General features: G+C 37.2%; 1 protein-coding gene across 1 annotated transcript in view; it reads left to right on the forward strand.

Moving 5' to 3' along the window:
• Positions 1-3,187: 3,187 nt before the first annotated feature.
• TAF15 (TBP-associated factor 15) overlaps positions 3,188-26,951 on the forward strand; it is a 32,324-nt gene continuing 8,560 nt past the window's right edge. Inside the window, exons 1-4 of the mRNA XM_089786367.1 lie at positions 3,188-3,290; positions 25,762-25,925; positions 26,081-26,463; positions 26,692-26,883. Of these exons, the coding sequence (XP_089642493.1) occupies positions 25,806-25,925; positions 26,081-26,463; positions 26,692-26,883 (695 nt within the window). The 5' untranslated portion in view covers positions 3,188-3,290; positions 25,762-25,805. The remainder of the gene's footprint in view (positions 3,291-25,761; positions 25,926-26,080; positions 26,464-26,691; positions 26,884-26,951) is intronic.

Consider the following 26,951-nt stretch of genomic DNA (forward strand, 5'->3'; position numbering starts at 1 on the left):
AACAATTGACTCATTATTCTTGTTAAAACCTCTAACATCAAAATTTTTTAAAATCAAAGAGAGAATACATCTTGAAATGTCTCACCTACAATCAAGTGCAAAATGACAATTTGAGAATGACGATACATGTTCTCATAACACACCATCCATGCTATTATGAACACTAAACACACGTAGTTTAAAGCCTCACATAAATGACACAACTAATGAAATGTCATTTGACATCATCTACATTCAAGAAGTACACATGCAAATCCCTAAAATAAATGACCAATTCCAACATTTCAACAACTTCAATGCCTACCACATACATGGTATAATGACACTAGCCAACAAAACCCTAGTCATTTCAAAGATAAAGCAATACAACACAACAAAAATAGAATCTATTACAATAACAACTTTGATCAAAAGCGATGAACTAAATATATGTAATCTTATGCAAGACCTAACACACCCATTGAAGAATATGCCGCTATTGTTCAACAAGTCACCGCATATGTCAAACCAATGACTAATCTATACATTGTAGGCGATTTCAATATTGATATGTCAAAAAGAAATGCTAGGAAAGAAAATCTTGAAAAGTATATGCAAGACCACAACATGAATTACATCATAAAAAAACACAAAATGTATACAACCCATCAATTGATCACATCTACACAAACTCAAGTAATATATGTTGTTTTTACAAAGTGGAAGCATACTAGACTGACCACCTTGCTACATTCATAAGGTTCCATACTCCACTCTAGATTGCTAATACATAGACAACCAAGCACAAAATTAAATAAAAGAACACATACAGTAATGCAAATACATATGATTTTTATGTATAAAAAATAATAACTCTAATTTAACAATATATATTTCAATGTTCTACATTTTCGTGCATCATAATAATGGAAGGAAGCAAAAGAACAAGAAAGGAAATACATGTCAAGCAAGAGCAAACAACAAAACGGTATTGAGCTTTTCTCATCTTCAATAACATGAATTCCCACATGAAAAATGATCAATCAATACATTAATTTATAGTATTTGAAGAAATGTTAAATATCAAACCACTACAATTATAAACTAACACCATAATACTTTGTGCAGGTCTAAACTAGGAAACCCCAATACAATATCAATTGAGGGCTTGAATGTAAGAAAAGCAGGAAACACTTTTGAAGGAGACATACTTGTGATATATATAGCAACATTGGATAGAGACAACAAAACACAAGAGGTGCTACGTGCAGACTTGACATACTTTAAAGGAGAAATGATTATAACTTTAAATGTGACAGGGAACTTTGCACAAGAGAACAAAAACAAGATAGTTCCATGAATATCTATTATAGTGTTAGGATTTCAAATAGGACACAAAACAACCTATGACTATGAAGATTATGATTACATCTTGAAGCTCCAAGATTCAAGCACAATTGAAACTATACCGCGACTTTGTCAAGAATACAAATTCATACCAAGCACCACAATCAAACAACTACTCATGAGCACAAGTACTTATGCCATTGGTATAATAGGTGCACTAATAGTTGCAGGATGACAGACATGCCCCCAATATGTTGTTGACATATAAGAAAAAAATAATGATGATGACAAAGTACAGGTAAAAAGCACACTAAACACACCTTCTCTGCATGCAACATGTACAGTAGTCATGTTTCTATTGAGTATAGAGTTCTAAAAGTAGAAAATGAAAATCTCTTGTCAATGACTAGCTCCAAATCAACTCTGCATTCCAAGAAGAATCCATGCAAATAACAATCAAATTGCAAAGAGGTGAGACTCCTGCAATGTTGTTTAGAAACATTGTATGACGGAACGACATGGACAAAACATTTTGCATAGGGGTTGCTACATACATCTGTACACTAAAAGACAAGAGAGCATTGGATGCCTTGAATGCATTGCTACAAACAACACTATAGGTAAGCAAACTTAGATAATTCAACACTTCAACTACTAATCAATTCATACACAAGCTACATTAATATCAAAACATATCTTGCAGGTTGATGGGGTTCTTAAAGTAGCCAACTCATTCGTAAATCTATTTCATGCATTTTGTTCCCAATGCAACTTAAAATTTGAAGATTATGGAATGCTAGAAGACAAAACAACTTATTGCAATAGATGGAATCAAGAGGTTGCATATGTATATTCATTATATCTAAAGACTATAATCACAACTGAAAACAAACAAATCATCCAGTGCTTAATAGACAAGTCCATTGTTGAACAACTGCTACCAAGCCTGAAAGACACAAATGTTGAGGGCTACACATAGGACAAATCAAAGTTCATCTTTATCCTCTGAGATTTCACTGTGAAAGGTCAATTCACATTGAACCAAAACAATGTCATCAATCATGTTGTGACAAATGGAGATTGAACAATTGCTCACAACAAAAGGTAAATATGTCTAGTCACAAATTAACATTTATTTAAAATATGAAAAGCAAGTTATTTTGAGACATAATTACAATATACTAACATGCACAAAATGGAATTTGCAAGTATCGTGGATAGCTATAATGACATATCAAACTATAATTAATGGTAGTTACAAAAGATACCATTTAATCTAAAGTAAGACGTGTAATCAAATAATGTATATGCATGAGTCTCATATTTAAGTACATTCTCTGTGTCATATATGTATAATGAAATAATGTATATGCATAGATATGCTATGAGACATACTTTTGCTCTATCAAGTTGTATAACATGATCGAGTAGATGCTCTGCTAATGTAAACTATTATTGAAATACAATGAAAAATTGCATCACATGCTTTATCCTATTGTATATCCAATGCATAAAACAATATCTAAATTGCTACTTGTCATATGCAAAAATTATATTTAGACAGAAACTTTGACGCTTTGCATCCTTGTTTGTGGATGACCTCCATGAAAAAATAAAAAACAAAAAAATTGAAATGTATCCCATATTTTTTAAAAAATAAAAACAATAAATGATGTCTTTTTGAGGATTTCTATTATAAGACCCTGCCCTCGACACAACCAAATTAAAAGAAATTAGAGCACGATGAAAGGTTTTTCAAAATTTAATTTTCTACTCTTTTAAAGATATATGTACACATTAAAATAGATAACTGAAATTTGTAAATTGCATATATATATTTTTTCCAATTCGAGGGTTTCGTAAGGGAGTAGTCGATTTTGTAGTCGCAGCCGGTCGGGGGTCGAATCTCCGAACTCAAAAGAAATCCTGTAATTGATCAAATCGGCTAACCGCCAATTCATCCTGTAAGTTCTTAAATCTATTATTTATTAACATGAGTTTCAGTACATTTATTCATTTAGTTTCGTGCTCGATTTCTACAGAATGCGGTCTTTTTAATCTGCACGGTAGGATTTGCGCACCAAAACAGATAACCAAACAAATTAAGTAGTAGGGAACGTGGTCACAGTGGTTTATGCTTTGCTGGTTCATCTTGTAAGCTTTTTTGAAAAATTTTAAGTGCATGTGCTATGGCTACAGTTTTATTATAGGCGTGCAAAATCCTATTCATTTGAAAATATAGGTCTTGTGGCTGTTTAGTCGATAGTACGTTAGGCTGTTTGGCCACGTGGCCGTTATTAGAAACGCTCATTCGTTCATACGTATTGCAAGGGGAAGATGTCTGCAAGTTTTGGAAGGTTTGAGGGAATTCTGGACGCTTCCTTTACCATAAAATATTTTTTGAATGCTCATAAGTTGGGTTGATTTTCCCGAGTTTTCATTAAGATTTCTTTTGCATTCAATTTTAAGATTTATTCATTATGATGATACTGTCTCTTTTCAGGTAGAGGTAAAGGTAGTTTTAAGTTAATGACCAGTCACCATGCAAACCTCGGCATATTGGTTATTCTTATGGCTTTATATATTACTTGAACAGAGGCTCTTACAAGAATAGTCATCACATTAAACTTCTGAAAAAAGGAAGTTCTGTTGTATATTAATTGTTCAAATCTTATCCCTTGGCTTGGAGCTGTCAGCGAAGCAAGAGAGTATGTCCTTGGAATGCAGTTTTCCTTGTATTCTTATTACATTTAGGATGCTTACTATTACTTGGTGGAAGCACTGCTGGGAGAATCTGGATAAAGTACCATATTTGATTGACTGTGCCTACCGGTTAAGAAAATTAAGTTTGCTGCACCACAAACTGTTTCCTTAGTGTAATTGTATGTACGCTTATTTTTTCATCTATATCTAATCTTGATTCATATCTATAAGGTGTCCAATTGACTGAAATAACCCAAAACTCGTTGTTCCTTAGTGCCATGCTTATGTAGTTGGTGAGTTGCACTGTTTTACTTAGTGATTAAATATAAATGTAAATGAGAGAAATGAACAAACATGGAAAAGAAAAGGTGCAGCATATACACATCATCATGAACAAATTGTTCACCCTTGACAATTCTATTGCGGGTGATAACTCCGGCAAAGGTGGGACTGCACATCTTTTCTCAATCATCTATTCTAAACACAAAATTACAAAGCAAGCTAAACTATGGAGTATTACAAGGCAGTTGTGACATAACAACATATATTTATAATAATCTTCGAGCTTTCTCTGGATGCTAAGTAGTAAATACACATTGACCGAAAACAACATGATCTATAGACTACCGCACTTTGCAAAAGAGCTGTAAATGTATTCTAATGGCTGTACATGCATATTGTGTTTTGTATATGGCAATAGATGGTTGCAGATGCTTACAAAAGTACATTTCCTGTTTAGAGTGGTTGGCTTTTTAATGTGTAATATCTGGATTGACTCTAAACCTGGTGGATGTGTCTCATTGTATGATGGTTGGTTTGGTCCAGCCAGATTTCTTTTGTTTATTTTGATGCAAGAGCATCCTAGGGAAGTCTGCAATCTTGTATACGGGGGCTTAGAGCTCAAATTTGTGGAGTTATGGTTCGCGCGGTTGAGGGTGTGTTCGAGACATATTGGGTAACCTTGTTCCAAGTGCGCATAAAAATTGGAGTTATTGTCTTGTAGTTAGTTGTTTTGGTGATTACTGGTTGTGTGTTCTTGATTTACTGGTAGACTTTGGAGATTGTATTCATGAGCTTCGATCCAAGGGAGTTGGTGCACGCACTCTTGGATTTGGATCGTTGGATGGCATGTGGACCTATGTTTAAATGTGCATATTCTCGTGTGGTCTTTTGAGTTAGTTATGCATTGTAAACTTGGGGCCTGTCCTAAGTATTTAATTATTTCATGTATTTAATGATTGTTGTCAAGCCGACTTGTGGCTTGAGGGTGTATTTAAAATTTTAATGTCAGTGTTTATTTAATGTCTATTATGTTAGGCTAACTTGTGGCTTGGTTTAGTATAAGTAGAGGATCTCATCTTGTCTAGAGTAGTTGAGAGGAGCAAAGTTGAGAAGAGCTAGTAGCTAAGTGTGGCTTGGGAAAACAAGAAGATTGCTTGGTGGCTTGTGAGCACAAGTTTAGATTCTTCTTGGGGTTTTCTACCAGATTGTGGTCTGGGCTAGCTAAGGGTTTGGATCTTGCGAAGTCTTGCAGAAGTGTTTGGCTGTAACTCGGAAGGCCTTACAGCCAGGCATTGTTGATGTAAATCTTATGATTCTATTATGAGAATTTGCATTGTTGTGGATCTAAATCTCTTTGTTGTTATTTATATTCCGTTGTGTGGTTAATTGTTGGGGGCTAGGACATCTCCCTTGAGGATTTTCTTGCCTTGTATTGGGTTAAGTGGTATTCAAGCGAAGGTTTGATCTGATTGGGGATTATCAGAGCAAAGGTTGGATCTGGTCGGAGATTTGTTGCAGAGGCTTTGCAAAAATCTTGGAAGATGACTAAGAAGATTGGACCCTAGGGCGTTTGATGATCTCTTTGATGCTGTAGAGACTAGGATTTCAGAGAAGGTTTGGTCAGATTTTAGATCTGAGCTATAGATGATGAAGAATGAGAGTTGTTGCAGGTGTGCCTAGGAATGTGGGTATTGAATGTAATGTCCCCATCTTTTTAGCAACTTAGTGGAGTTCTTAGCCTTTACGTTCTCCAAAGGCTAAGTGGAGAAATAAGAAGAAATTGATTAAATTAATTTCTTATAAAGTCATTAAATAAATTAAAATTAAAAGGTGACTTTATATTTAATTAATTTAATTTTCTAGAAGCACAATTAATTATTGTATTGCAAGGGAGAAGCTTCTAGAAAGGGCATTAATTATTGAAAAGGGGGAAGCCTCTAGTAATTTAACTTTCTAGAAGCACAATAAATTATTTTATTGCAAGGGAGAATCTTCTAGAGAATGCATTAATTATTGGAAAGGGGGAAGCTTCTAGAGAATGCAATTAATTAATATTTTATTTCTTTCTAGAAGGGTGAAGGAAAAGAATAAATAGGGGTGAGAGCCTCATTGTTTAGCATCCGATTATTGTGAATTGCATTTGATAAGAACTTGGATGTGTGAGTTACAGATTTGTTCTTGGCATTAGAAGATGTCTATCCTCTCTTGTGACATTTTAGACGTCATTCCCTTGGGGTTTGGCCTTTGGAATTCATTGCTATCAACTCATTAACAGGCAGCTTGGACGCATTTCTAGCTACAGGCAGATTGGGTGTAATTAGTGAGTTGAAGAGTTTGTTATGTGTTTGATTTTATGATGCTAGAGTAATTAGTAAGTTTGCTATGTATTTGATTTTATTAGTTTGAGAACTAGTATTATTTCAGCAGTGGTTCAATCTTCAGTTTGCATAAATTCTTTTTTGTTCATGTTATATGGTTTCAAAATCTATGCAAAAACATTAGAATCTTTATCAACAGTTGGTTTAGTTCTTGGGCAATTCTAGGGTACCCATTACAGTGGTATCAGAGCTATAAGTCCTGCCATCCTGTGGAGGTCTTATTGGGAATTTGAAACAACATTTATGTTTGAGCATGCGATAGGGGATTTATAATTTCTGCAATACCAGAGCAAGACAAAGTAGGAGTTCAGACTTGCAGAGCGAATAGTCTAGTTCATCCGTGCAGAGGGACATACAATCCAGTCATACAGACACAGAGGAGATATTCTTTGAAGAAGATAATAGTATGGGTGACCGAGATGACAGAGATACAGGACTAGGCGGAGGCAGGAATATTGATTAGATTAGGATGTAATGTTCAAATAGTTACTGGGTACATTAGAGGAGGGATAGTGTATGCAACAGGAGCAGAATAGGCGAATGGATATGATGTTGCAGCTTATGGCTAGAGAGATGGGCATCAATATTAATCCAGGTGATTCCAACAATGGAAACAATAACAATGAGGGAAACGACAACAATAGGGGCAATTATAATGGAGGCCGAGGCAACAACAACGGTCTCGAGAATAATATTAATTATAATAATGGACATAGCACCAATGGGAATGAGGCTGATAACTTTAGACATGTTGCACACCCAACTCGAACAACAAGCTCAAGACCTCTTCTACCCACCTTCCCACCTAGAGATCCTGTTCAACCAGTTAATGAACCACAAATTACCGAGTTACAGAATCAATTCAGGAGGGACTGGGAGGCTAGTGTACCGGAGTTTCATGCAGATATTTCCGTCAGAGATTATATGGACTTGAGGATGAGACACATGCCCAAATCAGGAGGGAGATATCAAAACTTTGAGCTGAGAAAGAAAGTTGGGAAACTTTCTTTACCTTATTATGATGCTTTAGGGAAGATGACTGCACGAGCTTGGGTATAGAAGGTAGATACATACTTGTAGTTGAATCCTATGCCTGAGGAGGAGGCTATAAAGTATGTGGCTATTCACTTAGATGGATCGACGCATGAGTGGTGGCACCATGGTATGGTAACCTTGGGGCATAATCAGATCACATCTTACGAGGAGTTCATTGAGAAGCTCATAGAGAGATTTGATACCAGGGATCTCGAGTTAAAGTTTAAGGAGTTGGCACAACTCAAGCAGCGAGGATCAGTTGAGATGTATATCAGTGAATTTCAGAGGTTAGCTATGTTGGTCATAGAAATTTCAGAGAGGAGGTTAGTAGTGTTGTTTATGGATGGACTTTCAGATCCCTTGAGGGGTTGGGTCAAGGGGCATGACCTAGCTACATTACAGGAGGCTACTAAGAAGGCTCGTGACTTAGCACCTTCTTCTTTTAGGAGCAAATTTCAGCATAGGGATTCATATATGAAAAAGGACAAGGAGAAGGACAAAAAATCTTTTCACAAGGATGCTTAGCCAAAAAGGGATAATAAGTTGGATAATGACACCTTGAATGAGTTAAGGAAGAAGAAGCTATGTTTTCATTGTAGAGAGCTTTGAGATTTATCTCATAAGTGTCCTCTCAAGGCTAAGGCAAATCAAATGGAGTATTTCTCAACAGAGGAGTCACAGTCAGAGAGGGAGGATCAACACTTTGATTTAGACGAGGATAGCACTGCAGAGGAGAGCAACATTCTCGAGGATGAGAAGTCATTGGCACGATTAACGGGGGCTCAAAAATTAATCACATTTAAGGTCAGGGGTACTATTCAGGGGCAGAAAGTGATTTCACTCATTGACACTAGGGCTACACATAATTTCATAGATGCACAATTGGTGGCCAAGAGAGGTTTACAGATTGAGGAGCACACTGGGTTTAGAGTCATGGTAGCTAATGGAGACAAATTATTATGCACTCAGAAGATATCTAATCTAGTTTTATGTTGTAGACATGGGAGACTATGATGTCATCCTCGACATAACATGGATGACCTTGCTAGTCGAGTTCACACTCAACCTAGCAAAATTGGAGATGAGGGGAGAATTGTTGTACTTGGAGGACTTTCAGATGGGAGTTGCAGAGTAGTCTCCCTGAGGAGAATGCAAAGACTTTTTCATGTTTCACTATGCTAGCTTCATGGGAGCCGTAGGTGAAGAGTCATCCACTAGATATCCAGGAGATACTTGACAGACACACTAAGGTATTTGGCGAGATTTCGCATGGGGTTCCTCCTGATAGAGGGATAGAGCATGTTATTGAGCTTGAGGAGGGAGCCAAACCAGTTATGATTACTCCCTATCGTCATCCTAAGAAACACAAGGATGAGATAGAGAAGGCAATTAAGGAGTTGTTGGAGATGGGGCATATCGAACCTAGTAAGAGCCCCTTTGCTTCAGCAGTAGTGTTGGTGAAGAAGGATGGGACGATGTGCATTTGCATCGATTACAGGGCATTAAATAAGAAGATCATTAAGAATAAATATCCCATCCCACAGATAGATGAGCTGATTAATGAATTGCATGGTGCATGCTTTTTTATGAAGATTGACTTACGGTTAGGGTATCATCAGATCAGGATGAGGGTGGAGGACATTGAGAAGACAGCTTTTCGGTGTCACTATGGCCACTTCGAGTTTTTAGTTATGCCATTTGGGTTAACCGATGCCCTTGCTACGTTCCAAAATTGCATGAATCAGGTATTCAGGGGGCAGCTTAGGAGATTTGTCCTGATTTTCTTTGATGACATTTTAGTCTTCAGTAAGACTTGGGAGGAGCATTTACAACATCTCGAGATGGTGTTGTCCATTTTGGAGAAAGAGTCACTATATGCCAAGAAATCTAAGTGTGAGTTTCGGTTGACTGAGTTACTATACCTTGGGCATATCATCAGTGCAGATGGAGTTCGGGTAGATCTCGAAAAGATTAGAGCTATTGTTGATTGGCCTACTCCTACGAATCTTACACAGCTTAAGGGGTTCTTTGGTTTTTGCGGGTTTTATAGGAGATTTGTTAAGGGATTTTCACAGATCGCTGCACTCTTGAGTCTTGACAGACCTTACCAGGAAAGGAGCCTTCGCATGGACAAGGGCAGCTTAGAGAAGCTTCAATCATTTCAAGAAGGTGATGTCATCATGTCCAATGCTAGCTCTACTAGACTTCACGAAGCTATTTGAGCTCCATTGTGATGCGTCAGGAGATGGGATTGGGGCAGTCTTGATGCAGGAGAAGCATCCCATTGCTTTTGAGAGTAGGAAGCTTCGTGGAGTGGAGAGGAGCTATTCCATCTATGATTGGGAGATGTTGGCTATTATGCATGCGTTGGCCAAGTTTTGGTCCTACCTAGTTGGGGGAAAGTTTGTTATCAAAACTGATCACAACAACATCAAATACTTCATGAGCCAGCGTGATTTGAATGATAGACAACAGAAGTGGATTATGAAGTTGCAGGCCTATGACTTTGACATTGAGTTTGTCAGAGGTAAGAAGAATATGGTGGCAAATGCTTTATCTATGAGACCTCATATTTGTGCTCTACCTGAGATTACATGAGATTGGAGAAATAAGATTACAACAGAGTATGCGAGGGACACTTGGGCTTTTGGAGTGATTGCAGGCACCATATAGGATGATCGTTACGTGGTGATAGACAGATTGATCAAGCTCCAGGATAGGATCTATTTGATTCCTTCATCACAGTTTAGGGAGCTATTACTGGAAGCATTTCAAGATGCACCTACAACTGGACATCTAGGGGTCTTTAAGACCTACAAGCATATCTGTGAGCAGTTTACATGGAAAGGGCTCAAGGATGATGTTCAGAAGTATGTCAGGGAGTGTGCAGTTTGTCAGTAGAATAAGGGAGAGCATGCATATCCTGCAAGGTTGTTACAGCCTTTACCTCATTCCAGATAGGAAACGGGAAAGTATTTCTATGGACTTCATCACTGGGTTACCACGAGTTCAGGGGAGAGATTGCATCTATGTGATAGTTGACCGTCTAACGAAGTTGGCTCACTTCTTTGCTATTCCATCCACTTACACAGCAACACGGGTGGTAGATCTTTTCTTCAGAGAGATATTCAGGTTACATGGGCTACCTAGTTTTATTGTTAGTGATCGGGATAGTAAATTTATGAGTACTTTTTGGTAGGAATTGTTTGGGTTGTGTGGTACAGATCTTACACCTAGCACTATTTATCACCCACAAACAGAGGTTGTGAATAATTGGGTGGAAGGATATCTGAGGAACTATGTGACTGCACAACAGAGGGCTTGGGTCAAATGGCTACATATGGGAGAGTACTGTTATAACACCACTTATCATATGTCCATCAAGATGACTCCATTCATGGCACTATATGGTTATGAAACACTAGTTTCATGGATCTAGTTTTGGGGGATAGTAGAGTGCCCAAAGCAAAAAACTTCTTGTAGGATAGTCAGGATATTTTGAAGTTGCTCAAGGAGAATATACAGCAAGCCCAAAATCAGCAGAAATTGTATGCTAACCAGCACCGGATAGAGTGCAGCTTTGAGGTTGGGGATATGGTTTACTTGAGGCTACAACCATACAGACAGTCATCACTTAAGAAAAGCGGAGCAGAGAAGTTGAAGCCTAGGTTTTATGGTCCCTACAGAGTGATTCGCAAGGTGGTCAAGGTTGCCTACGAGATTGAGCTTCTAGAGGGCAGTCAGGTGCATAATGTGTTTCATGTGTCAAGGCTTAAGAAAGCCATCGGTCAGAGAGTTGTGCCTTCTGCAGAATTGCCGCCATTAGATGAGGAGGGGAAGCTCATATTGATTCTTGAGGCTATTCTGGATACCAAGGAATGGACTCTGCGAAACAGGTTGATTAAAGAATATTTAGTCAAATGGAGACACCTACCAGAGGAAGATGCTACTTGGGAGAGTGAGTAGGTGCTACAACAAACAAGACTGAGATTGCTTGAAGACAAGCAATTTCAAAGAGGGCAGATTGTAATGTCCCCATCTTTTTAGCAACTCAGTGGAGTTTTTAGCCTTTACGTTCTCCAAACACTAAGTGGAGAAATAAGAAGAAATTGATTAAATTAATTTCTTATAAAGTCATTAAATAAATTAAAATTAAAAAGTGACTTTATATTTAATTAATTTAATTTTCTAGAAGCACAATTAATTATTGTATTGCAAGGGAGAAGCTTCTAGAAATGACATTAATTATTGGAAAGGGGGAAGCCTCTAGTAATTTAATTTTCTAGAAGCACAATTAATTATTGTATTGCAAGGCAGAATCTTCTAGAGAAATGCATTAATTATTGGAAAGGGGGAAGCTTCTAGAGAATGCAATTAGTTAATATTTTATTTCCTTTTAGAAGGGTGAAGGAAAAGAATAAATAAGGGTGAGAGTCTCATTGTTTAGCATCCGATTATTGCGAATTGCATTTGATAAGAACTTAGATTTGTGAGTTACAGATTTGTTCTTGGCATTAGAGGACGTCTATCCTCTCTTGTGACATTCTAGACGTCATTCCCTTGGGGTTTGGCCTTTGGAATTCATTGCTATCAACTCATTAACAGGCAGCTTGGATGCATTTCCAACTACAGGTGGATTGGGTGTAATTAGTGAGTTGAAGCGTTTGTTATGTGTTTGATTTTATGATGCTGGAGTAATTAGTAAGTTTGCTATGTATTTGATTTTATTAGTTTGAGAACTAATATTATTTCAGCAGTGGTTCAATCTTCAGTTTGGATAAATTCCTTCTTGTTGGTTATATGGTTTCAAAATCTATGCAAAAACATTAGAATCTCTATCAACAGTTGTTTCAGTTCTTGGGCATTTCTAGGGTGCCCATTACATTGAAGATGGTTATGAGGAAGCTGCTGAAGACTTTGAAGTTGTCGAATCTAGTGGTGAAGACATAACTGATTGAATGGAAATACCTATGGAAGTTAGGGCTGGTCGATTGGATAGATCTGAATCTCAGTTGAAGTTGAAGCATAAGATGGATGTTTCTAATTTCTCACGTACTTTGAATCCTGAATACTTGATTGATTGGATTGGTGAATTGGAAGATTACTTTGAGTTAGAGGATATTGGAGATCCACTCAAAGTGAAGTTGGCATAAACTAAGTTGAAAGGACATGCTACTTTTTGGTGGAAAGAATTGCAAAGAGATAGAGAAGAGGAAGGTGAAATAAAGATCATTAGATGGAGATTGATGGTGACAAAGTTGAAGGCTAAGTTCATAATATTCTCGTTGATTATGACTTGAGTTGTTTAAGTGGGTGTAGAATCTGAAGCAGAAGTATATGAGTATGAAAGATTATACTAAGGAGTTCTAAAAGTTGACTATTCAGCCTGGGCATACAGAGTTGTCTAAAGAAAATGTAATGGCCTATGATTCAATGTTTAGGATGAGATTGATATGTTGAATATTGCCTCAATTGAGGATTTCAGTATGCTTTGAAGATAGAAGAGAAGTTGAAGAGAAGACATCAAGGTAATTCCTGAGGGAAAGAGAAAAAGGAACATTCTAAGAAGAATAAATAGATTGCTGAAGATGAACCAAAAACTTGTTGAATAGAGGAAGAGAACAAATAGAGGTGCATTTAAGGGTACTTGTTACAAATGTGGTGAAGCTGGCGAGAAAAGAACTGCTATGGTGAATGAGATCGACCATTCAGTGAATGAAGCCAAGCGGGATGGGGAGAACTTGCTGATTCCAAGTGTGTTGCTTGGTAAGAAGGTGTTGGAACCTTGTCAAAGGAGGAATTTGTTCATGACTCACTGCAAGTTTGGAGGTAAATGCTGGAATGTGATTGTGGATGGTGGTAGTACTAATAACCTAGTCGCTGAGGAGATGGTTTAGAAACTTGGTTTGAAGAGAGTGAGACATCCTTGTCCTTATAGGATCAGTGGGTTGCAAGATGAACATGCTTTGGAAGTGAAGGAACAATGTCTTGTCAATTTTTAGATTGGACAATATTTTGATCAGGTGTTATGTGATATTGTGGACATGAGTAGCTGTCACATATTAATTAGTAGACCTTAGTAGTACAATGCAGAATTGTGCATGTTTGTGTCAAGAATGTGTTTACTATTGAGAAGGGTGGCAGGAAGCATTCCCTAATTCCTTTGTAGAATGCAAAATTTGGTAGGAGGAGCTTGAATATTGGTAGCCGAGTTGAGTTGAGCGATTCTGGGTTAGAGATCATTGTGGAAAGCAAACCTATTGTACACTGAAGACAGTTGTGAAGATGATTGCTGCAGAAAAAGATTTGTAGAAGTGGAACAAAGGCAAGAGTGTACAAGTTGATATGGTGGAGGACATGTATGTGAAGAACGAGTTTGAGGATTATATGTTGAACTCTGAAAGATGTTCTTCTAGCTTTTGAGAACATCTTTCTTCGCACTTGGGGTGTCTAATGCAGGAGCATCCTAGGGAAGTTAACAATCTTGTATATAGGGGCTTGAACTTGAATTTGTGGAGTTGTGGTTCGTGCGGTTGGGGGTGTGTTCCAAGCCATATTGGGTAACCTTGTCCCAAGTGTGCATAAAAATTGGAGTTATTGTCTTGGAGTTAGAGTCGTTTTGGTGACTGTTGGTCGTGTGTTCCTGATTTATCAGCAGACTTTGGAGATTGTATTCGTGAGCTTCGATCTGAGGGAGTTGATGTGTGCGCTCTTGGATTTGGATCGTTGGCACGTGGACCTATGTCTAAGTGCATGTATTCTCATGTGGTCCTTTGAGTTAGTTATGCATTGTAAACTTGGAGCCTATCTTAAGTATTTAATTACTTTATGTATTTATTGATTGTTGCCAAGCTGATTCGTGACTTGAGGGTGTATTCAATGTGAGTGTTTATTTAATGTCTATTATGTTATGCCGACTTGTGGCTTGGTTTAGTATAAGTAGAGGATCTTGTCTGTCTATAGTCATATCATTCAGCATGGAGAGCATAGAGTAGCTAAGAGGAGCAACGTTGAGCAAAGCTAGTAGCTAAGTGTGGCTTGGGAAAACAAGAAGATTGCTTGGTGGCTTGCAAGCACAAGTTTAGATTTTTCTTGGGGTTTTCTACTAGATTGTAGTTTGGGCTAGCTAAGGGTTTGGATCTTGCGAGGTCTTGCAGAAGTGTTATTGTAATTGGTGATGTATTTGGTCGTAACTCCTTACAGCCGCGCGTGTTGGATGTAAATCTTATGATTCTATTATGAGAATTTGCATTGTTGTGGATCTAAATCTCTGTGTTATTATTTATATTCTGTTGTGTGTTTAATTGCTGGGGGCTAGGACATTTCCCTTGGGGATTCTCCTGCCTTGCACTGCGTCATATTCTGTTTTCTAGATGACCCATTTGAATGACCTTTAGGCTTATTTCATGCCTTTAACTGTTCTTGGGGTTCATGCAGGTGCAGTTAACCAGGACTTCCTTTTTGTTCCTATTCCTTTTCTGCATCAGACTTGCTTCTCGATTCGCTTTCAGTTGTCTCTTTTATTTTGATATTCTAACTAGGACTTCTTGTTTGTTCCAATTCCTTCTCCCATCAGACTGTCTTCTCTATTCGCTTTCAGTTGTCTCTTTTATTTTGATATCCATCCTGTTGTTTTGGAGTATGAGTATGTTTTGTCTATGTCATTCCTAATTAACTGAGTTGATTTTGTCTCTTTTATGCAAGTATGTTTTGTCTATGTCATGGTTAAATAACTGAATTGATTTTGTCTCTTTTATGTGACAGAGCTAAGTCATGCTTAAATAACCGAATTGATTTGTTTTGAATACAATTTTTGATGGGATTTTGACAATCAGTTTTCTTCTCGTGTCTGAAACAAAATGCATTTTGTTGTGTGCAGCTTTCAGATGTTTTGATTTCCTGAAAAATCATTTATAAATGTCTGAATCTCTGGTCTTACTGGATTTGACCAATTTCTAGGTGATTGAGCTGGTCATTTACTTTAAAAAATCTATATTTTTTAAATTTTTAGTTTGTTTAAGTGTGGCTGTTTTTATTACATTTGTTTGTATGGCAGCAATCTTTGGAACTCAACAACTTCTGTGCTAATACTTTACCGGGGAGCAGAACCCTTCAGAGCATGACAGGCAGGTGGTTTTGTTTGTTCAAGGCATTCAAGGCAGTGCCTTGTGACACCATAGCTTCTGCTTGTATTTCTGCCCTGGTCTCTATTTACTCAATGCTTGTAATGTTTTCTTATAAAAACAAAGTTTTTAGAAGTGCCCTTCACAGCCTTGCACTCTTTACATCCGCCGAACTTGAAAATCAAAGCAATGAAAATTTGTTCTTCAGATAGTTCTATTTGTAGTATTTCTCCATGCTATAAAAATGCCTTCAAAGTCAAAATAATCATTGTTAAATAAGTTATATATCAAAATATTTTTATAAACTCTCTTTTTTATTTGCTCTCTATGTCCACCTTAACATGCTATTGGAACTCCTTTTGATCTTACAAAAAGGCAGGTCCCTCTCTCCCTCCCTCCCTCCTCCTCTAACTGGTTGACATTTATCTGTATATTTTTGAAAATCAGATTTTTTAATCTCTTGGTATACTGATTTATCATTATTTTCAAAAGGACTTTTTCTAACATGCTGAAGACTACACTTCCTGCTCTCTGCTGCCATTTGCAAAACAACTGTAACCATGTGGCACTAGCTCTCAGGTGCATTTTTATATTTTGTGTCTGATAATCGACTGTTGCAGATGTTTAGTGAAGTTAAAAGTCAACATATGCCTGGGAGTTGCTTGCTCACCTGTTCAGGGCAGATCGTTTCCCAGATCTAACATAATGGGATAGATTTGAGACCTGGTGAATATGTCTAAATGTGTACTGATGTGTTTGGCACATGTCACTTATGTTCTGTTTCTTCCGTCTTTGTGAAGGTCTGTGTGAGTAGCCTTGCTTTTATGTCCTGAACATACTAAGAGGCTCACAGAGGTCTGTAAATTTTCCAAGAATTCTTGTTTCTTTGAGTTTCACGAACTAATACATGATTCGTCAACACATCCTATATTTATTTAATGTGAGCTGGCTGCAATATTTCTCTTCAATGTGCAGAAAATTGAAATTTTTTTTCTGTAAATGTCCAACTGCTTTTGATAGTTGCTAAGAGCAAAGTGCAAAATAAAAAGTAGGTAGCTATAATTGAAGAGGATCAAATAAGAGTAAACTTGAAAGTTAACAGTGATATAACCCAGAGAAACCCAAATTATGGAAAACACGAGAAGGTGAAATTTCCTTTCTTAAGTCACTATCTCACAAGCTGTTGCAACATTTTTTCCCCAAAGCAAGGTCTTACAGGATCTGTCTTTCTTAAATATGCAATATCCTCTTCTACACAAGCTCTCCAGTGCTATCTTTCTTACCAAAGTCTTTAGTACAGCTCCATAAGACTCACGGTTTGAAATAATGTAAGTTGTTACAGTTACTAACCTCATATGAACACAAAAGAAAAATTAGTTGCAGTGACTGCCCTTGGAGGTTTTAATCAAGGATAAATTACAGAAAGAGGTGGAAAAGAAGCTGGGGCATCCTTGTAACCTAAAAGGAATTGAATAGAAATATATTTAAGCTCTGAGACCAAACAGATCTTGTCTCTGTTTTTTTTTGTGTCATGTTCAACCATGGCTGAGCCCACTCTGTATGTTTAATCCTAACAGGGAGAGATTCAACTGTGTTAATTACTAGGATCGCTGCAAATGTACTAACAATTGCCATTGTATTGATTGTGTTCCAAATGCAAATGAAGGGTTATAAATATGAGAGGAGGAGACATGTCTCTATGGTTAAATATCACTAGTTAACATATTAATATAATAGTAATATAAATAACTATATATGTAACTCATGTTAAGCATATATGTAATATTAATATTTTTTTTTTTTTTAAAGAGGGGTAAACGCTTTGACCTGGAGCTATGAACCAATGAGGTCACAAACGGGGGACCTCATCCCCATAAGATTTGAACCTTGATGGCAAGGATGACGACTCAACAACTTAACCATCACAACATGCCACTATTGGCATGTAATATTAATATGTTAACCATATATGTAATATATTATTATATTATTATATAATAATATATAATGTATAATATATATTATATTACATATATAATATATATAAGATATTTATCCTAAAGTTGATTTACCATCAACAAGGTATCTCATGTTTATGTCAATCGACAAAAGCTACAACCTTAACACTCCCTCTTAGCTAAGGAGGATTTATAGAACACATTATGCTCTCAAGAATATAAAGAGATATCATTTCAGTATGATATTCAATTCACACTGAGGCTAAATTTCTCACCTTTCATAATACACAATTGAAGCAATTTCCATAACTTTAAAACACCACCTTGAGTGTGGTCTATTGTAATAACTATGCCATGGTGTCCGACAGATCTGGTTCAAAGAACCATAACAAGTTGGTTATATGGTGTCCAGCAAAATCTGACCCAAATAACCATGATATCATGTCTACTATTTATAACGCCACCTTACAATGGTTACCTTCTATCTGTTCGTTATCATGATTTCTAGCACTTTGGGACAACAATTTAATGAAGTTTGTCATGATAACAGGTCTACCATTTATAAGATTGCCATCTTATAATGGTTACCTTATGTTTATATATGTCAATTAAAGATCGTCACCTTTCATTAGATATCATATGTGAAATAGTAACCACCATGAACCCACTCAGAGGGTGGTACAAAGTTTTTCACCTTAATTTTCTCTTACAGAGAAGAATGCATTACAAGGAGTTTCACTTAGAACTTCTCCGCATAGAGAAGATATCATTCACAAAAAGATTGCACATCAAAATTTTGCCTCTGAACATCAATCCTGGGAAGTCAGGTTCTCTAGTTACTTCCTCAAAATCTCTCTTCACCCAAGGATGCCTGTCGAACTCACTTTGAATCTGATATCAATCTTTAGATTCTCTAGTGATAAGTCGATACATATTCATGATGCACTCAAGAGTAGGCCCGTCAAAATCATGCAATCACACACATGTATTTGTAGACTCCCTCTCAGCATTAATCTTTTAAGCTCCTACGTTGCCCTCAAAGAAGTCACATACTCTGTCTTAATATAGAAGGATACTCATAATCTCAATCATCAAAAATATTTGCTTCAAGAGCCTTAGTTTATCCAGCCTGATCACAGCTTCTTTTAAGCTATTGTCATAAGCTTGAGTCTGCACAATATTAGGTGGCATATATAAAGTACCAACCTTCTTTTCCTGTAAGAATGTCCTCAACCATAAAGGAAAAGATCAAGGCAAATAACCCTTATAGTATGTATAGAATTACAAATAAGAGAGACTAGATAAATGTAAAAAATAAGAATACTCATCTGCATATGAAGATTCAGAAATTGTCTTTTTTAGATTATTTGAGAATGGAACATCTCTTCCCTAAATAAGGTTCAAGTGGGAATGGAACATTGACTATTATTCCCCCTTGCAATGTAGAATTCCCACATGCTTCATTATTAATTTGAACCATCAAATAGTCTAGTTCAATAGCTTTGAAAAGAGCATGACTTTCACTTTCTCAATGTTGCTTAATTGATGATGGATACTTTGACTATACAATTTCCCTTCAATTTGTTTGTTATTGTAGTCTCAAATCTGCAATTAGATAATCAGTATGCTTTTATGATACTTTCTTTTATCTCATGTATACTGGTTCTGCAAGATATATATTGTTTATGCATCACACACCCTTCATATTAAAAATTCTCATGCATATATATATCAGATAAATATATCTGATTGCACATGATTTTCCTTTTAAGCACTCACACTCTTCTCTTCATTTATTTATTTCTTCACCACACTTCTCTATTTTTATTTATTTTAATCTTCCACTCATTGAAAAAATAAACACTTCTTCTATATAAATATATATCAGATTAAACCTCAATCTGATTATATACATCCTTTTTATTCATTTATTACATCTCCAACTTATTTTTATCTGATCTTCGCACCTTTTCATGTATCACATCTCTCTAAGGGAATGCTTTGTCTTACAATTTCAATGTCTTTGCATGAATCAAATTTTTGCTTGTAGCCAAATTACCATTGTACTCATTCAATATAAATGCATTTTTTTACTTTTATCCCCTTGGTATCTCTCTAATGTAATGTCCCCGTTATAAAATAAATGTATTTAATTAAACCTTGTTAATGGGCCGATTGATTTTATATATATCGGACCCATTTTTATTTTGTTTCCGTAGTTTGTGTTGCCATCGGCTATCTTTATACACCCTCGGAAAGTTTCCTGATGGGTATTTAAGCACGGCTTGTAGGTAGTCTTTAGGTATGCAATTTGAATTATTTCTTTGTATTACAAATTCCAATTGGGATTTCTTGTTGTTTGCCATTTCGGAAGTGAAAGATCTTCCCTATTTGGCTCTTCTGGTTTCGGTGGGATTCAACCCTCACCCTATTTCGTCGGCTGTAGCACTTCGCTCAGATCTGGCAAATTAGAGTACCATCTTTCGGCATTTATATTTCTTGAAGGAATTATCTATATTCAAGTCGTCATTATTTGGTATCAGGATTCTATATAACTCTGTGTTTGTGAACATTCTCACAATAGGGCTCAGATATCCATCTGTATCACTCTTGTCCTTCTCCATAATTGCTTCTTCCGTGGTCGTACGACCTTCACCCTCCAACCACACCTTTGTACATTCTTCCTATCCTCCACCAACCTACATACGACCTACCGTACGGCCATATCAGCCTCACATTGTACACATTTCTCTCCCTCACCTCCGTACGCTCATCTTGACTGTCATATGACATATAGCAATCTCTGTACGACCTCCTAGTTTGTACCCCATCGAAATTCTCCACCTTACGGCTCATCTTGCCCTCTATACAGCCATCAGTTGCTCTCTCTCGACCATACAGTCCCTCCTACACCAATGTACGACCAGTAAGAAACACCATACAACCTCTAGGTACATCACCGTACGACCTCACACAGTCGGGATATCAATTTTTACTCATCCGTACATCACCTTGTTGGTCCATAGTGTTACAACGTTCGTTTATTTAGAGTCAACGTACGTGGGAACATTATAGTGGTACCAGAGCTTTTGATCCTGCCTACCTATGAAAGTGAATGCAAGTTTATGCTTGAAGGAGAAGGTGAAGTAACTCTATTGATAGAATGGCAGATTATCAGGATTCCACGACAGAACTCATGAATCTTTTAAGAGAGCTGAACAAAAACCAAATGCAAATCAACGAAACCCAAAGGCTTCTGCAGGAAACTCTAAAAAAATTGGCCGAGGGAAAGACAAGAGAACAAAATGGGCAGAGCAACGATTTTGTTTCAAGAAGGACAAATTTTCAACCCTATCGCTCTCGACCCTCGATACCCATCTTCCTTCCAAGTACAAAAGCACCACACAAAGGAAGATAGCCCAATTTTGAGGAAATGCAAGAAAAACTTTGGGAAGATTGGCGGAATGCGAATATGGAAGGTGATATATTGTACAGAGACTATGTTGATCTAAGAATGAGATATTCTAGCGGGGGAAATCGCGGTTATTAAATGATGATCTTAGGAGAAAGATCGGAAAGGTAAACTTATCGCCATTTGATGGATCTGGAGTAATTACCGCACAGTCATGGGTCCTAAAGGTAGATATCTATTTCCAACTCAATCCAATGCCCGAAGAGGAAGCAATCAAGTTCGTAGCACTTCATCTAGAAGGAGTGGCGCATGAGTGGTGGCATCATGGATTGGTCACTCTTGGTCACGACCGAGTGACCTCTTATGTCGAGTTCACTGAGAGACTCATTGACCATTTCGATGAGAAAGATCCTGAGGTAAACTTCAAAGATCTAGCTCAGCTAAAGCAAATGGGCACAATAGACAACCACATCACTGAGTTCCAAAGGTTGTCAGTCCTAGTCAAAGACATCTCTGAAAGATGCCGAATTGTGTTATTTATGGATGGGCTGAGGGAGCCTTTGAGAGGTTGGATCAAAGGGTTCAACTGTGTACACTCAATGAAGTTATTAAGAAGGTGCGTGATATGGCCGCATCTTCATCCAAAACTCACATAGCTACACCAACACCATCCCCACAACAAGACAAGGACAAGGAGACAGTTTAGAAGAAACCTTAGATTGATGAAGATTCTCGGCAAGAACTCCGGCGGAAAAAGCTCTGTTTTACATGCAAAGAACCATGGGGACCTGGTCATTGTTGCCTTGGGAAGGGAAAGATGCATTACATTGAGGTGATGCCTGATGACAATGAGGGACAAATACCTGCAGCAACCGATGAAGACATTACCCAACAGGAGTGAATAAATGCCTTGATACAAAAAGGGGGTTCCATTGCTACCCTCACTACATCGATCGGAGGTGGTATCTTCAGGGTTCACGGCACTCTTCACGGAAAACGAGTCCAATCATGATTAATAGTGGTGCCACACTCAATTTCATCAATTCATCTTTGGTCACTAGTAAAGGCTTGCGTGCAATTGAGCATGGAGGACTTGAGGTTAAGGTTGCAGGAGGAACCTTCTTACCTTGCACTCATGTAATCCCACGGCTACAAATTTCCATGGGAAACTATACCATGACAGATGATTTCTTTGTCATAGATTTGGTTGATACTGATATCATTTTGGGCATTCAGTGGTTGGAAACACTTGACCAGTACACCCAAAGTTTTATAAGGATGGACTTTTCATTCAAGACAGATGGCAAGAAGGTGCTGCTAAGAGGAATGTCAAATAAAGGATCGAGGGAAGTCACAATCAAGAAGATGGAGGCAATTTTTAAAAAGGATTTGGTCCCAGACACTGCAAATAAAAACAAGATAGTCAACACCTCACCACATTCCTTGGATAATTGGCGGGCCCATCTGTTGGTTGAGTATTCCAAGAAGACTTTTGCATGTGAGTTGATGGATGGCTATGTACGCGATGAAAGATACAAAGTTATTGATGACTTCATTTACGTTGGCGGGAAGATCTACTTAGTGCTTGACTCAGAACTGAAGGAGCTGACTATGGAAGGTTTCTTAGAACCAAATGTGCATTTGCTTGAGGACGAGCAAATTTTGGGACGGGAGGACTGTAATGTCCCCGTTATAAAATAAATGTATTTAATTAAACCTTGTTAATGGGCCGATTGATTTAATATATCTCGAACCCATTTTTATTTTGTTTCCGTAGTTTGTGTTGACATCGGCTATCTTTGTACACCCTCAGAAAGTTTCCCGATAGGTATTTAAGCACAACTTGTAGGTAGTCTTTAGGTATGCAATCTAGATTATTCCATTGTATTGCGAATTCCAGTTGGGATTCCCTATTGTTCACCATTTCGGAAGTGAAAGATCTTCCCTATTTGGCTCTTTTGGTTTCGGTGGGATTCAACCCTCACCCTAATCCGTCGCCTATAGCACTTCGCTCAGATCTGGCAAATTGGAGCACCATCTTTTGGCATTTATATTTCTTGAAAGAATTATCTATATTCAAGTCGTCATTATTTGGTATCATGATTCTATATAAATCTATGTGTTTGTGAACATTCTCACAATAGGGCTCAAATATCCATCCGTATCACCCTTGTCCTCCGTAATTGCTTCTTCCGTGGCCGTACGACCTTTACCCTCCAACCACACCTCTGTACATTCTTCCTGTCCACCAGCCTACGTACAGCCTACTGTACGACCATATCAGCCTCACACTGTACACATTTCTCTCCCTCACCTCCGTACGGTCATCTTGATTGCCATACAACATATAGCAATCTCCATACGGCCTCCTGGTTTGTACCCCTTCGAAATTCTCCACTGTACGGCTCATCTTGCTGTTAGTACAGCCATCAGTTGCTCTCTCTCGACCGTATGGCCCCTCCTACACGAACGTACGACCAGTAAGAAACACCATACAGCCTCTAGGTACATCATCGTACGGCCTCACATAGTCGAGATATCATTTTTTACACATCGGTACATTACCTTGTTGGTCCATAGTGTTACAATGTATGTTTATTCAGAGCCAATGTACGTGGGAACATTACATCTAACGTCTTTTACTTATTGAGATGGAGGCTTGTATTGATTCTATCCTCAATTGATTAGATGTATTCTTCTTCTTTATTTAGATTGGTCCCTTCATTGCTTTAATTAGGATATTACTCCTTATCCATATTTTCTTTTATATCACTTTCGAGCTCCTAATTGTGTTCACACAATCTAATAGATCCACGTGAGAAATGAATTGAAGTGACATGTATTGGGAGTTCCTGAGATATAGGTTGTCTTTGTATTTCAAATTTTATTGACCGAACTGTGATGATACAATCTATGATTATACGTTTGCAATTCTGTCATCAATTTTTGTACTTGCCTAATTTCTTCAAACACAAAATTAGTAATCTTAGTGTATAGTTTGAGTCTCATAGAAATGACACTCTTGCTGTTGTTTACCTCTCCTTCTGGTGTCTTCCACGTTACCATATTGAATCTGCAAATTACTGTTCTATTCTCGCCATAAAATATGTTCTGAATCAAGTTATTCCAGCGTTGCATATTCTTCTCTTGTTTATGCAAGGCTAATACCAATGTAGATATATATATTGAACATGGATAATATGCTATTTTCTAAATTTCTTTTTTTTTTTCTTCTATTCGATAATGATCTTTTTAACTTCTCAAATGGAAACTGAATTGAATGTCATGAGATTGCTGATGGTAATCATCTTTACACATGTATTATTGGTTTCCTTGACACTGTAGCGAATGGGAATTTACTGTGTTCATGATCTGATCCAATAGTCTTCCTTTTTATCAGTCTTAATGGGTATTTGAATTTATGAACACAGGTTGATATGTTCTTTTCCAGAGAGTGGGATCATTCAATACACGGCAAGGCTATTCTCATCTATCAAATCGATCGTGACACCACAATTTATTAAAGACGCTGTCTTAACTGTAATTCAAAACTTGGAAGAGGCTTTCAAATATTAACTTACCATTCATAATAAATGTGAATTCACAAACTTAGTAGTCATTCCCTTCTCATAGTCTCTGTCAAACAATTAAGGTAGCTGATTGCTATGTCTGCTATGTAATGCCTTTATCCATCTGTTGAGAAAAATTCTGTATTTTTCTTTTTAACATTTACAGTTGGCTTTGATACCAATGTTAATTTCTAGGATCACTGCAAATGTACAAACAATTGCCATTGTATTGATTGTATTCCAAATGCAAATAAAAGCTTATAAATACGAGAGGAGGAGACATGTCTCTACGGTTAAACATCACTATTTAACATATTAATATAATAGTAATATAAATAACCATATATGTAATATATTATTATATTATTATATAATATTATATAATGTATAATATATATAATATATATTATATTACATATATAATAAATATTATATATATAAGATATTTATCTTAAAGATGATTTACCATCAACAAGGTATCTTATGTTAAAATCAATCCGACAGAAGCTACAACCTTAACAAACTGAAATCAAACTATTGAGAATGGTAATCAGAATAATATTTCTGAAGTCTTATTTATCATTGTTTGCATACAATGAAGTCCTAATTTTTGCTGATACACCAGTTTTAATCTGATGCAAAATATACTTTTGTTAATTAGCATCAATTTTTTAAAATGCATCAATCTTGTTCTGTCCAAATCTAATCTTTTTCTTATAAATTTGCTTTTATTTGGAGCAAAACTGAGTCTAGATGGCCTTTGAAATTTGGAAATTGAGCCATGTTTTCTTTTTCCCAGAGGGAAAGGGAGAATTGAGTTACTTGTAACTAAGCATGTGTTTATATTTCCCAGCGTGTGGATTGCTGGAATTGTGCTCTTATAAATAACTGTAATTAATAAATGTAGTTGAGAATATTTGACATGACAGGTTTGAACAAGTGGAGATTCATCTAACTAGCTACACTTGAATGCAGGGAAGTTCTGTTATTGTTAATGAATGCAATAGGAGATATTTGACATGATGGGACATATGGGAGCAGTGGTTCCTTCAACTGCATCAATATATGTATGCAACCTGCCTCCTGGAACAGATGAAACATTACTTGCAGAACATTTTGGAACTATTGGTTTGTTGAAGGTATTTTTAACTGTTTTTCTTTTGTTTCTGTAATGAATTTGCATGGTCCAGTTCTATTGAGTTGCTATAAGAGCCTTCTTTGTGGATGGGTCTGCTGTCATGTTGTTGGAATGCATTGTCTGATGAGTCCAGGATACTGTTTCTTTGCCTTTCAGAAAGACAAAAGAACAGGTCGTCCAAAGATATGGATATACAAAGACAAAATTTCACAGGAACCCAAGGGAGATGCAACAGTTACTTATGAAGATCCTCATGCTGCTGCAGCTGCAGTTGAATGGTTTAATAACACAGATTTCCATGGGAGTATCATTGGTGTTTTCATTGCAGAGAGTAAAAATAAAGAATCTGCAGATCAACCACTAAAGTTAGATGCGCCGCAGATGACTAATGCTGAGGAGTCACAAACGGCAGACAGTCTTGGTGGATTAGGGGACGATACTGATGACACCTGGGGTGGAGTAGGAAGAGGAAGAGGTCGGGGAGAAACTGCTGGAAAAGCATGGCAACAAGAAGGAGACTGGCTTTGTCCAAATACAAGGTCTGTGATGTGACATTGGTGAGCAGCGAATTCTAGCACTTTGAACCTTACTTGAATTTTGAGTTTACTAATAATGTGTTTTGTAATTTACAAGGAACACATCAACTAAGATTTTGTTTCTGTCGTGTCACTAAATATCTTGTGTGGCAATGTAATTTATTCTGTGCTATTTTTGGTTGCATCTGTGGCAATGTAATTTATTCTGTACTATTTTTGGTTGCATGGCAGCTGTGGCAATGTGAACTTTGCATTTCGTGGAGTTTGTAACCGTTGTGGAACTGCACGACCTGCTGGTAGCGGTGGTGCTGGTGGAATGGGTGGTGGAAGGGGCAGAGGTCGAGCTAACAGTGATTCAGGCAGGGGACGGGGAGTAGGTGGTCCTCCGGGACTTTTTGGTCCAAATGATTGGCCATGCCCAATGTAAGTTCATCATGGTAATAAAATCTTGCCGTCCAATTGTCTGAATAATTTTGTTTTTTGTAATTCCT

The sequence above is a fragment of the Cupressus sempervirens genome, chromosome 6 (assembly GCF_028749045.1).
Source record: "Cupressus sempervirens isolate cs-2001-9-10 chromosome 6, ASM2874904v1, whole genome shotgun sequence".
NCBI classification, from domain to species: Eukaryota; Viridiplantae; Streptophyta; class Pinopsida; order Cupressales; family Cupressaceae; genus Cupressus; species Cupressus sempervirens.